The following is a 13897-nucleotide window of genomic DNA, read 5'->3' as shown; positions in this document are numbered from 1 at the left end:
AGGCCGCAGACCGCGCTGCTGTTGCCACGCTGCACGGACATGTTAACTGGTTCCCAATGGAACCCTGTACTTCGTTCGTGTCTCAATGAGGCGACAGCTACAAACCCCGAACCCCGGCACCGCTGCGGGCACAATAACCCTGCGCCCACCCGACCCCACCCTTCGGGTCTTTCCGGCACCGCTCGGTGTTTTTCGGACCTCCTCGGCTCCCTCCGGCCCTCCCCGCATGCGCCGCTCCCGCAGTTCGCCCGCTGCTCTCGGGTGGGTGGGAACGCTCCCTCCCGCCCCCAGCTCCCGATTAATGCCGAAGCCCTTCGGCTCTTTCCGCTGGCCGGGTAGGACCGTTCTGCGGCGCTGACGTCACCTCCGGGCCGTCTATAAAAAGGCGGGCGCAGGCGGCGCGCCGCGTCCGTAGCGGAGGGCGCGGAGCCGGAGGAGGGGACGCTGCGCACCGAGCGGGTGAGGCGGCGGGCGGGGGCAGCGCTGCGCACCGGCCCGCTGAGGCGGCGTGGCGGGGAGAAGCCGTGCTCGCTTTCATCCAGCCCCACTCGGGTATATAGAGGCCCCCCGCACCCGTTCCGCCGCTGCGGGGACAGGTGTATGGGTGCGCGCTCCCCTCAGCCGTGGGGCAGCCTGAGGCCGGCCCGGCCCCCCTGTTCTCTGCCTTCCTCCGTGAGGGGGGTGTTACCGCGGCGGGCGGGCGCAGAGCCAGGCCGCGGCAGCGCTTGGGGTCTTTCGAGGGAGGGAAGGGAGAAAAGGGCGGGGGAGCGGCCTCGGGTGCGGCGGGGATAAAGGGCAGGCGGTCAGGGAGCGGCGGGAGCCTCGACCCGCGGCTGGAATTTCATTCAGCGCCCTGGGGAGGGGATAAACAGGCGGGTGGACAGCAGGGACAGCCAGTGCTGTCCCTATGGGCAGAGCGAGGGGCCCGCGCCCTTCCCTTCGCCCCTGCCCGGTGGGATTTGCGGTAAAGCCTCGCTGCTTCCTTGAGGAGAAATCCCGGGGGCAGATGGAGAACCCGGAGCTTCTCCATCGCGGAGGGGATTCAGTGCACAGCAATGGCTTCCCTCAGCAATCACCAGTCCTATCCAAGGTCAGGAGATGCAGTGCAGAGTCTGGGTGAGGGGAGAGGAGAAAAGAAGGGCTGGATGTTCAGTAGCGGCTGGAGAGCGCTTTCCTCAAGGAGCTAGGATGTCTCTAGAACGAGGAACACATAAATAGCTTGCACAACGGAGTTGTCTGCCCAAACAGGAAGACATTTAAAAGGAATCCTCCCAACCTGTGTTCTGTTCATAGATGTCATTTTCGTCTATAGGGCAAACACTACGGTTTCTTTCATGAAAGAATCAGGATTTCTTCCTTTCTTATTAACTTTTTTCCCCTTTGAATTTAATATAAATTAATGACAGTTGTTTCTCAGTTTGTTGCCTGAATACACCTTATCTGCTTACAATGATACAAATCTGCACTGCTAGATCATAAATATGTACCACCGGTGTAATCATTTGCCCTGATATTTAAGGAAAAGCCTAAGTATTTATCACTGTATGTGTTTTGAGCAGGTCTATATTAACTGTTCTGGGGTTTTAGTAGATATTTTGCCATAAAGCAGATACGTGTTCCAGTCTAAAATGTACGTGACTCTTGAGCAGTCTTTCATACATATTTAAAGAGGCTCTGGAGAGCAGTTGTCTGGAGATGGCGAATGAACAGAACACATTAGGAGGGGAAAAAAAGACAAAGCCAGAAATCCTGCTTAGCCTGAAATGGTTCTGTATCTTTCTGGAAAACAGATAATCCATTTCCTTTTGGCATTCTGTTTTCAGCAAAGTGCCAGAAGATTCTGATGACTGTATTCACTGAAAGGTCTCCATCAGGGGTTCAGATTGGTTCAAAACAGATAGCAAATCCCACTGTGTGATTTGTGTGCATTTAAATGCAACGAGCAGTGGGTTCCTCCATGCAATCTTCATTTGTCCTTAGAAATCATGCAGAGAAAAAGAAGGAACAAAAGGTTGAAAATTAAATGCTTTCTGCTGCATTGTGTGCAGGAGCTGCAACTGTAGTAATGGAATTGTTAAGCTGTGGATATACTTAAACCAAGAGAACAGGTTATATTCTTCCCAAGAAGTAATTTATTTCCTTTTCTATTGAGGAAACTATATATATGTATATGTTTATATATATAAAATATATATGCATCATTTGGGTATTGAAATAGAAATTGCATTTTAAGGTCAGATTTAGATGTTATGCTTCTACGAGATCCGTAGTGCACAAAGTGAGCAAACATATTTGGCTTTATTTTTTAATAACAAAAAGTAATGACAGTAACAAAAATGTTAAAAGACAAAAACTGGCTTTTAGGTGTTTTTCACACTTCTTTCTCCTACTTGTTAGAAAGACAGGAGAAGCATTAAACCTCTTGCGACAGGGTGGTCCCTCATGGTCTGACATTGCTAATTCTTAACTATTACATTTATAATTAACCTTAGCAAATTAATTCAAATGACTTAGTACCTTTGCTGCCTTATTTTTGTCTAGTGAATGTATTTTTGTGGTTGTATTTGTTCTATTCATAAATATATTGCGTTTTGGGGGCAACTCATTGCTTCCTCTGCATTGGAGGAAATAATATAAATTCCTTCTTTTTTTCTGCTGTGTGTTATTCTAGTGTGGGAGTTTGGTTTTGCCATCTGCCCCTGGAGTGTAGGCAGCAGAAGAATGGGGTGGAGCAGGCTGCAGATGCCACTGATGGAGGTTGCCAAGCGGAGTCCAGCATTGTGCTCCCGTAGCTGACCATGGATCAAGCGGAGCAGCGCGCTGCCTGCTCGCTCCTGCAACTGATACGTGTTAAGCTATGCAAATGCCATGCCAGATATGCAGTGGCTTCAGCAGGCACAAAGGCACATAACTGGAGTTGGCCCTGAGCTGCTGCAGGGATCGCAGTGCTCTCGTGGGGAAAATGTAAGATTAGGGGACGCAAGGGAATGTTCAGCTAGAAATGGAGTGGGTAGATGCACTGAGCAGTTACATCGTCAGCCATCTCAAAAATAGCTTCTGTTGCAAACTGCTGCATTTTTTCCAGTGGTAGTTGAAAATAAGCATCTTTATTGATACTTGCGTTCAAAACCTCCTGATTGAGTTTGTGTCTTTAAATTAAGCCACCACACTTGATCATGCCATAGCAAGAAGCATCGTTTGCCAATTCCAGAAAACTCTCTTTACTTTCTTTTTTGACCTTCAGGTTATGATAGGTTTTGTTTTGTTGGGTTTTTAAACTAACTGGAAAGGTTAGTACGTACCAAATGAATTCACTTTTCAGTTGATATTTATAGCCTTTTTTTACATGGGAAGGTCTGTTGTTCACACAACAATAATGCCAAATTGTATGTGGCAAGGAACCAAAAGGGAAGTATAAAACGTGTGCTGTGACAGACTGTGGATGTCAGGGGAAAAAGAGAAAACAAATTAAGCCATGTCCTCATGCTAGTCATTAGTTGAATGTTATCTTGATTTCCCCCTCCCTTTTAGACTCTACGTTCCTTCATCATGTTGTCATCGTTTCGTAAAGTCAAAGTCCAGGTATTTTTACATCATGCATGAAGTGTCATTGCTATACTTTGCCTGTCTGTATTGCAGTGACCTGTTTGTAACAAAACCCCATTTGTTTGAGTTTGTTCTATACAGCAGGTGCTTTATTTGCACCTCAGTGTCGAGTCTGATGTGCTTTTCCTTTAACACTTTAAATTTCCTCATTTCTGTCTGTGGTGCATGACGTGTGAACATTTTATCTAGTTCAGTCTGGTCAGGTTCTGATGTGGATTAATTTTTGCTTTAAAAAGTACTTGAGTGGTATCTTTTTACTTAAAGCCTCTACAAAGCAACTGTGAAAAGATTTACATTGGGGAACATTCCACATCTGCAGTTGGATTTCGTTCCTGTTCCATCCACTTGCACGAATTTATAAGCCTTTGTATTTTTGTGGTGTTACTGTTTATATTCTCTGTTGGTTTTTGTCCAGTCGGTGGTAAAATAAATAGGATGTAGGGACCAGCCTTCAGCTGGGTAACACAAGCAACTAGGTTTTATTTGGAAAGGATAGTAATGTAAATGTTTATACTGCAATTAATATTACAATGGAAGGATAACTAAAGGGGGCTGGAAAATGCTGGGTTTAATTATAGAAGATCACATTACCTGTAAACTCTGCATTCCTGCAATGCAGTCAAGGGAGTTTCTCTGGAGTCTCAGCAGAGTGCAGTCCTTGCCAGCTCTGCATAGTTTTATCAAAGGTCTGTGGTGATATTAAATGCAAAGCAAAGCCGAAGAAACCCTTACAAAGGCACCAAATGCAGATAGGAAATTCTGCTCCTATTTGAATAATGCAGTTAAAATTTCACGACTAGATGCCTGAAAATGAGCAGGTCTTTAATCTTCTTCCATATTCCAACAGTGCCTGGCTAAGGCTGCACACAAACCCTCTAATCAGCCTAAATCACTGGCTTTGCAGCCTGCTTTACCTCAGACAGAATTTACCTTTCTTTTTAGATTTAATGCTTATTTCTTGTGTCCCTGTATCACCTACTTAAATTCTGGGGCTCGTTTGAATTTTACCTGTGCTGCAGTCAGTGTGTGTGAGCCTGTGGCAGTAAGCAGCAAGTTCAACAGATCTTGGATTTTCGTACTGCAGCGCTTGCCCCTTTTCTCTGGTTTGGAATTCGCAGAGGTTGGAGGTGACCTTCCCATAACGATAACCAGGGGTATTTGGATGCAGGGTTCTGCTGCATGTAGTCCACCCTAAAATGTCTTCATTTTATAGATTTAAATTCATAACAAACCAAAGCACAGGGCATTAATTTTGTCTCCATAGTGTTTTAAGTCTCTAGTATAGGGTGTATGATTTGACATCCTTTAGTTCCTTCTTTGTAACAACATATGGTCGTGTAGTCTCCTTCGCAGGACCCAGTGCTGTGCATGCTTTCCAGAAGGATTCTCTTTTATTTCCCTGCAGTTCTGGTAGATAACTAACATAGCACTGAACTAGGAAGTCATGATGCTTTTGTGTTTGAGACAGAGTGTTTTGCTGCTTCCTGAGCATTATGAGGAAGCTGAATGGGGGAAATGAAGGTTGGAAATAAATGTACGCTATTTTCCCCCCACCCCGTCCCTTCCTTTTGAACGTTATTTTCACATCCAGTATTAGAGCTCTTTTTTTTTTTTTTCCTTACAAAAGAAAGCTCAGCAGTTCATTCCCATTCCCTAGGAGGGAGTAGCCAAGATCAGGTCTTTTGACTTACGGTGTATAATATTGATGAACACAAACAGTTGCATCAAGCTGTTTGTGTGCATACGTGGGAAGCAGGGAGTGTTTGATAGGGAAAGTGCTTCTCTTGCAGGCTACGACCAGAGTCAGGTATGCTGAATGTATGTAACACACGTCAGGACTTGGCTTAAGAGAAAGTCATTATTTCACTCCATCTTTACATACTGATACCTGACTGCTTTTCAGGGAGTTGAATTCTTTAAGCTTCATCTAATTGGTTTTAAAAATACACTAAAGTCTTGCATACTGCATCGAATGTATTTGAGATTTGAGGTTTTAAATCCCTGAAAACATGTTTTGGTGAGGGAAATGCTGACAGCTCTTGTGTGTGTCTGCCCTGGTGGCACCGCTGTAATACCTGCTTAACCCACCTCGATACTGCTGTTCCCCAACTTGAATGGTGTTGCTGACATCATGGCTGTTGCACTGCGGTGGCTATAAATACCTGCACTTGTACATTCACATGCACTTTTGAGTGTAATTTGTATTGTTTGGGGAAGGCTGATTATTTTAGATTGAAGGGTAAGAGTAGTAAGCTGCTTCTTTTCTGGTTTTGTTTTTGTTTTTTCATCTTAAATTTACTACTTTTTATTGGTTTTTTTCTTCTTTTTTTCTGGAAAAAATACCAGTAAGATGGTGCAGTCATTTCTGATTATTTTTCAGTTAGACCTAAGCTGACAAGTGCCTTTCTAAAGTTAGTCTTCCAGCACAGAAGTACGGCGGTGAATGCCTTCGGGACAGTTCAGATGGGCTGGTTTGAGGACGTGTTTGCGATGACGCCTGCCTTGGCTGCCTGAAAGGCTGGTGCTGTCCCTCCTGCCGGGAAGGTTCCCCGTGCCTGACCTTATCAGCCAGCGCAGGCAGTGCTGGGAGGGGCTGGAGGCAGCAGCGATGGGAATGTTGTCTCTGCGCACAGTGACGGTTATCTGGGGTCGGGGCTGGGCACTTGAGCACAGCCCAATATAAGCTGTTGTTTTTCACGTTAAAAACAGAAAGTGCAGCTGCTTGTTGGCAGCTCTCTTGCTAGGGGTGAAGAGCTATACCCCAGATGCCTTCAAATGATGCAGTTGAACCAAGAAGGTTTAGAAACATCTTTGAGAACTGCTTTGTATTCAAGGGGGAGTGTGCCGCAGTTGGAGCATGAAACCATCGGAGGTAGACTGCATCGTTCTGCAGCATCGATGACTTTTGAGTTCAGAGCTCCCTAGTGAGTGCTGATCCCGCTCTGGCAGAGCACAGACTTGCTGACGTCAGCTGATCTGCTGCAGGAAAGAACAGTCTATTATTGCTAGACCAAAGCACTTCTTTTACAATTGACTAGCTCGACTTACTGGAGCTACAAAAGGAGCCTTTCTTTTAACAAATTCCAGCAAAAAGATGAGCCAGATTGCATGACTCGTGTGGTGAGAGGCAAACCAGCCACCAGGCTACATTACAGCAGGTCTCCTCTTTGGTTTTTAAAGATGTAGAATTAATTTAAATTGTAATTTAAATAATGTAACTAGTCATGTAATTTAATACTGTAAATAATGATCTAAAGAGATTTAAAGTCACTTGGGCTGTGGATATTATTACTACTATTGAAGTACAAGTTGACAGCAAAAGACTGGACAGTGTTCCAAAGACGAACTAGGATTTCATTTTCTCCTGGGCATATTCATAACCAGAATAAGCAGCGAGACGGGCCCCAGCCCTGCAGTACGTTTTGACTCACTGCCACTTTGTTATTCCTGAACACAGTTCAGTTTAAAAGAAGCACTGTTGGAATTCAAACGCAGTGTGTCAGTGCAGGAAAGGAGGGTTTTTAGCAATAGCTTGCTCTCCTGGAGGGAAAATGGGATTTGAAGGAGTGCTTGAAACCACAGCTTTCTCAGGTAAACAGATCTGTTGTTGAGCTCAAGTTATGTTCAGAGGTTTGATCTTTTAATACTCAGATAACTCTAGTCAGGTGGAGCCTCTGGTACCACTGCCAGGTGAAACCTGGGCTTCATTTATATCACACAGCCGACAGGGACGGGGTTGGTTTTTTCCTTTGCCTTCTGTTGACAAGAATGAATGAAATGCCCAGGCCTGGAAGGGAAAGCAAAGCTGTCTTCTTTCCTTCCTTAAAATGCCGCAATGCAGTTGGGGCTCAAGAGTTCATGGGCGCAGCGATTGCTGCTGAAATGGCTGTCCTCTTGCAGGGCGGGACTCTTGGAAGAGAGCTCAGGAATGTGTGAATTTTCCCCCATATGTTCCTTTCTGTCAGCTGGTCCTTTTGGAAGTGCTTGGAAACCAAACAGAAAACACGGCCATATAGATTGTTTTCCATCCTGTGGTGTTTCTCATACAATTATGCAAGATGCATGTTTAAGTAAAGCATGTGGCTAGCTAATGATTAAATAACATTTTAATATTTAACAATGTATTTTAAGAGATTGCCCATGTCTTTTAATATGCAGTTATAGTCTCTGTTTCTTCCCTATCCTTGATAGCATTGATGAGAAGTACATTTAGATCGATGCTTACAGGATTTATAATAAAAGCATGAAGTGAGCTATTCATGTAAACACTTGTACATCAAGCCATTAATTACAGAATTGTCCAAGCACAGAGTGTTTGTTGCAGCAGCTTCTTGATACACAGAGTGAGCTGTCAAATAAATGGGTAAATACCCAAACTGATGAGAATTATGATCCTATTTTTTTACTCTGTGCTACCATTCCAGTCTAATGCATAGGTCTCCTATTGAAAAATTGCTTTTATGAAGTTTAGGAACTGCAAATTAAAGGTTATCCCACTCTTAATAGGAAGGAAACAAAGCAGATCAGTCAGTTCTTTGCCGTCTGTGGTAACAATAACAGGGTTTAGTATATAAAGTGGTGTATGAGGATTTTTGGTTGAAGTGGTCAGAGCAGGATCACTTCTTAATGAAATGCTCCTTGACTGACTTGTCTAAGGTCAGATCTATGAGGCATCATGAGCCTCTGTATTGGCTTTTGAAAAGTTAATGCAGGGAGTGGCAGGATGGGTTTGTAATGTTTTAATTGAGAGAACAGAGAGGAGAACCATCACACACATGGACGTGTGTGTATATGTGTAATATAGACAGATACAGGTGGACCAGTTAGCTGCTGTTTAAAAAACCAGTAGTATTCTTTAGCTTACTTATATTGACTATTTTAAATGTTTCAAGATTGTACATGTTGTGCCAGAAACCTTTTATGTCTACACATCTACATATATGTACATGCACAGAAACACATTTGTATTAGACTTGCATGCTGCAGTTTGAGATGACATGGCCTTATATGACTGCAGCCATATTTTTCCAGAAGATGTTAAATGTCTGTAAATATCACTTTCCCATTATTTTCTGCTAGAAGTGTGTTTTTATTTAAGTGTGTAATACTTGTGTTGTATGCACATACCTGCACATACAGAGTAAGACTGTGAGTAAACCGCAAGCAAATTTGAAAAAAGCAGGGTTTTCTTTCCTGGATCTCCTCCTGCCCTTTGTTATAGAATGCAACCAAAATGTATTTCTTTTGGCTTTCAGAAAATGGATCCAAGTGGTGTGAAAGTGCTGGAAACAGCAGAAGATATCCAAGAAAGGCGTCAACAAGTTTTGGACCGTTACCACAGGTTCAAGGAACTATCTTCTCTAAGGCGCCAAAAACTTGAAGATTCCTATCGATTCCAGTTTTTCCAGCGTGATGCAGATGAGCTTGAAAAATGGATCCAAGAGAAACTGCAGATAGCATCTGATGAAAATTACAAAGACCCAAGCAATTTACAGGCAAGTCCTGCTGCCATCTTATGTTTCCTGTACTATAAACTTTAGGGTGTACCAGGTCAGAATGTAAACTTGAAGAAATGTAACTTGATCTTAGAGCAGTGAAGAGAGATGAATGCAAATACCCACAGCCTCCCAAAGTGTTCTTCAAAAGCCTGGCCTCTTTGCTGATATAATTGGGGTATTTCTAGTAATGATTAGATGCTGAATCGGCATAGGAAAAGTTACTTAATGTACCATAGTGTAGAACCAGCTTTGTTTAACCCTAGAATTTGTTGGACACTTTGTGTATAAACATGAATTAACTCTTATTGTTTCCACTAAAAAGATGTAAAAATTAAACTAGTGGAACTAGCTGGTGTCTGAACACTGCAGTTTACAAGAGCAAACACAGTGAAGTAACTAAAATTGGGATGTTTGAATCCAGCCGTGAAACACATGATACAGCAATGCTTCCTGCTGTGCTGTTTTGCTGGTTGGTTGTTGGTAGTGAATATGTGTCAAATACACTAAAAATACTTGGTCCTCCTCCACATTTCCCAGCATCATGCACCAGATCTGTCATGTTCTTTGATGTTTTACTTGTAGGGGAAGCTGCAGAAGCACCAAGCCTTTGAAGCTGAGGTGCAGGCCAATTCAGGGGCCATCGTTAAACTGGATGAGACTGGAAATCAGATGATTAATGAAGGCCATTTTGCATCTGAAACCATAAGAGTGAGTTTTAAAACTTCTTTCTGGGTTTTTTTGCCTCTTACAGCCTTTTCCTTTAACGCTTTGTGTAGACTGCACAGATAACTCTGCATTCTAAAACACTTCTAAAAATTACACAGGTGATTGGTTAGAGAAATCACAAGAGAATTTGTTTTTGTAAAGCTGACAGATACTTTTCTCTTTCATGAGCACTCAGCTCATGTCTCTTCTTGGATCCAGGTCTGAGATGAACTGTCTGCATCTGGAGCTCAGAAACTTGGAATGCAAAGTCATCAGTAATTCAAAGAAGTGTTGAAAGTCACAAGGCAAATAATTAATTATATTTGTGGTTCTTTCCAAAATGACACAAAATCAAGAAGCAGCAGATTCACAAGGCCTGGTGTCAGGGGTGTTACCCACTCGATTTTTGCTTATGTAGAGCATTTTCATCTTCTGCAATAGCCATTCCAAGTAATATAAGTAACCATAGCAGTAAACTTCAGACGTGTAATTTCTATGTGCTCTGGCTCAGATCAGGTCTCTGTGATCTTTACTTTTTGCTGAAGGTGTGCTGCCCATACACTTGAGTCTCTTTGAATCTGTGTTCCACGGCTTTTCCTGTGAGCTTCAAGTACAGTGCCCTGTCTGCTCTGTTTATTTGGCAGCAGACATCTCTTTGGACAGCTGTTTCCTCAGTGACAAGCGCTAAGCTTGCTTTAAATCCTTTGCTGAAATAGACTGTTGTTTCTTAATTTCTCTCTAAATCTCCCAAACTCCGTAATAGTATGACAAATGTAGTTGTCACATCTTTGCTGCTGCACTAGATAGGTTTACATTGGACAGTATTTGAGCGATTATCAATGTTTTAAAAGGTCTGAGCAAACTGTAAGTTTTAGGTAATGACTTGCTGGTTATCCTTTACTCCTTCTCCTATATATTCTAATTTTTCTCTGGTTATATTAGTGTTTTCTCTCTTACTCGCCCATGACCTTGGGCAACATGGTCTAGTGTGAGGTGTCCCTGTCCATGGCAGGGGGGTTGGAACTGGATGATCCTAAGATCCTTTCCAACCCAAACCATTCTGTGTGTGCATGCACACATACATGTGCATACCCGACCAATAAACACTTATTCTGCATAGCAGCTGCTTCTTCTAGGACTCATTTTGTTAAAGCTGCTGTTTCTGGACATCAGCTTGTTTCCATGTTGGTTATGGCTGCATTTTAATTTAATGCAAAGAAGTTGTTTAAAGCATTTTCCTTTATATGGTTTAGACATGAGCTGTTACAGCTTTTTAAAAGGAAAACCCTTGTGATGTTTTTGTAGTGGTTATCAAACTTACATGTTCATCATTTCATTATAACTAAGAAAAGATGGTAACCAAGAAAACCTGGTATTATTTTTAATACATTAATAAGCCCCCCCCTAAGGTAATGCTTATTTTATATGATAACAATGGGATCTCTAATCTTTACTACAAATAGGGAAAAAACCAAAGTGCTTTGCAGTTGGATGATCTTAATAGTGTGTCGTAGCTGCAGTGGAAGTTGTGTTGTGTTTGGAGTGATAATTTGCCTTTTAACGGTTCAGTCTTTCACGCCGTACCGGACTGCGCAGCGCCCAATAGTAACAGCTACTCAAGTTGGGTCCCACATCCGAGTAGGTGAAACTTCTTGCAGTGCAGTGCAACTTCTTTCTGCAGTATCTCCTTTCTTCCTTGGTTGATGATTTGCCCTATCCTCTTGTGCAGTGCTAGGAAACTGAGTAGTGTGAGCTCTTTACCCTCTGGAAACCTACCTAACTGAGTGGATTAAACGGGTATCCGCCCATGCTCAATGTTCAAAAGCTTCTCCAGCATGACTTTCAAGTTTCAATTCTCGATGAGCAAAGCGTTATAGATGATGGGTGGAGCAGATACTTTCCTGTTTTGCAAGTTGTGTGTCTGTGTGGGAGTGTGGTTTCTCTTTTAATTGTCTATAAAACTTATGGTTGCTCCCAATAGTTTTGAAAGGCAGAGGTGCAGCCAGAGAGAGACTCAATATTAAAGCTGGTAATTGCTCCTAGTATTTCAGTTTATGTTACTTAACAATGTTGGCTAAATATGTTAAGTGATTAGTGCTAAGAGAAAAGGTTAAAATACTGTGAAGTGGCACAAGTTTGGCTGGAAACAAAGTATGTCATCTGAAGTAAAAATCAGTATGAAAATGAGCACAACATCCATTTATTGGGAGTTGAATTCCCTGTAGAAGATCGAACATTTGAAGGGGAGGCAGCATATTTTTGGTCTGATTTCATGTCGGCATAGAATTTAAATCAAATTTGATCTCAAAATGTTTAACTCATAGTTATGTAAATGTGACTATTTGATAGCTTAATTAGTTATTAACAAGTGTGTAAATATTCAGTAATTTCTAAGTTAGTGTTGCTTAGATCACTTTACATCATTTGAAAACTAATGACTGGAGATGAAACTCTCATTAGGTTTGTCCACCCTATGTCTAAACTGAGGATTAGCATGTACTGTTCCAGGAAAAAAATCATTATCTGTTAAGGTCAGGAAGGAAATAAATCTGATCTTCTCTGATACAGGATTTTAATAACAACATCCTGTTGTTCTAGACTCGGCTGCAGGAGCTGCATCGACTATGGGAACTGCTGTTGGAAAAGATGAGAGAGAAGGGAGTCAAATTGTTGCAAGCACAGAAGCTGGTGCAGTACTTACGTGAATGTGAAGATGTCTTGGACTGGATCAATGACAAGGTATATTAGTACCTTCCTTTGGTGTGTGAAATGTGATGTGTTTGTGTGGAATTTGTCTTATCACTGTATAGTTGCTGGATTTTGGGTAGTTACATATTTTTATTTAGCTTATTCATATTGCATAAGCAGTAGGCATGCCAGCTGCTATGTGTTCTTTTGCAACCACAAAACAAGGTACTGGACTAAGAGGAAGCCTGCATGAAGAAAAGCATAGGTTAAACATGAATTTTTCGCTTTGAGGAGACCTTCATATTTCTCATTGTAATCAAATTCAGGTTTCCTGTAAGGGAAATATGCAGCATGTAAAAGCAAATGTGTTTTATAAATGTTCTAAATGATCAGTTCTAGAAAGTAGCCAGCCCAACCAGCAAGCAGTGTGTATATAATTACTTAATGGCTGGAATATCTTTAGATATTCATTGTAAGGACATGAGCAGCAGGAGAACTGTTGGCTCTTGATTCTTTGAACTCTGAGGAAACAGACCACAAACCACACTATCAAGAAAAAAAGAGCCACAAATGATCATAGAGGTTTTCTTAATGATGGTTTGTTATTTTGTGTCACTGTGGGTTCAAACTGTAAACACTGCTTAACTGTTACTGAATATGATAGTGTACTTTCCATCTGGAGTTGGAAGCAAATGCTAATAAACAGTCTAAAAATGTTACCAAGTTCTAGTCACTGTGTACTCCACAATAACATGGGCAGTTATTTTGTACTTTAAAAAGTATGGTTTTTTTCTGTGTATATTTTCTGTCAGTAATTTAGGTTGTTGTAGTAGAGATCATCATGCACAGAACACAAAACTTAGGGTAGAAGAATTGATTATATTCAGTAACTTGAAAAATTAGTAAGAACAAGCAAGATGAAAAAGTAATACCCTTAGTGATCTTGCATGTTTGCTGCAGTAATGGACAGATGTTGGGGGGGAGGAATGGGATTTAGCATAGGAAACTTTGTAGTTTTAAAACCACCTTTAAATGCACTGATTTTAACTCTTTGACCTACTCAAAATTAGAACAGTTTCCTTCCTCATTTCAGTCATGATTTCCCATAGGATATACTGACATTTGCTTTTTTTTCCTCACTGTTCTAGGAAGCAATCGTGACCTCAGAAGAACTCGGGCAGGATTTAGAGCATGTTGAAGTTTTGCAGAAGAAGTTTGAAGAGTTCCAGACAGACCTGGCAGCTCATGAGGAAAGAGTAAATGAAGTGAACCAGTTTGCTGGCAAACTTATCCAGGTAAACATTAATGGGTGTTGAAAATCTCTTTTGGCAAGTCTGGTGTAACACAATAAGCTTTGTCTGCAACTTCCTCTTTATTCCCTCTGGTTTGGTAGCTGATCT

The 13897-nt window shown here is 42.0% G+C and overlaps 1 protein-coding gene across 7 annotated transcripts in view; it reads left to right on the top strand.

Annotated features, from left to right (window-relative positions):
- Nucleotides 1-330: 330 nt before the first annotated feature.
- The window catches only part of SPTAN1 (spectrin alpha, non-erythrocytic 1), a 51131-nt gene continuing 37564 nt past the window's right edge, over nucleotides 331-13897 (top strand). For 2 of the 7 annotated variants that reach the window (XM_080630935.1, XM_080630929.1), the window contains exons 1-5: nucleotides 3535-3582; nucleotides 8862-9101; nucleotides 9687-9812; nucleotides 12408-12548; nucleotides 13646-13792. In XM_080630935.1, coding sequence (XP_080487061.1) covers nucleotides 3550-3582; nucleotides 8862-9101; nucleotides 9687-9812; nucleotides 12408-12548; nucleotides 13646-13792 — 687 coding nt within the window. In that variant the 5' untranslated portion in view covers nucleotides 3535-3549. Of the gene's footprint in view, nucleotides 553-2671; nucleotides 2965-3534; nucleotides 3583-5331; nucleotides 6531-6566; nucleotides 6765-8861; nucleotides 9102-9686; nucleotides 9813-12407; nucleotides 12549-13645; nucleotides 13793-13897 lie in introns of those variants that run through there. The other 5 variants (XM_080630930.1, XM_080630931.1, XM_080630933.1 and 2 more) reach the window with 5 other exon arrangements.

This window comes from Psittacula echo, assembly GCF_963264785.1.
Source record: "Psittacula echo genome assembly, chromosome: 16".
In the NCBI taxonomy this organism is placed as follows: Eukaryota; Metazoa; Chordata; class Aves; order Psittaciformes; family Psittacidae; genus Psittacula; species Psittacula echo.
The sequence above is the reverse complement of the archived record's forward strand: the minus strand, read 5'-3'. Positions and strand labels throughout refer to the sequence as shown.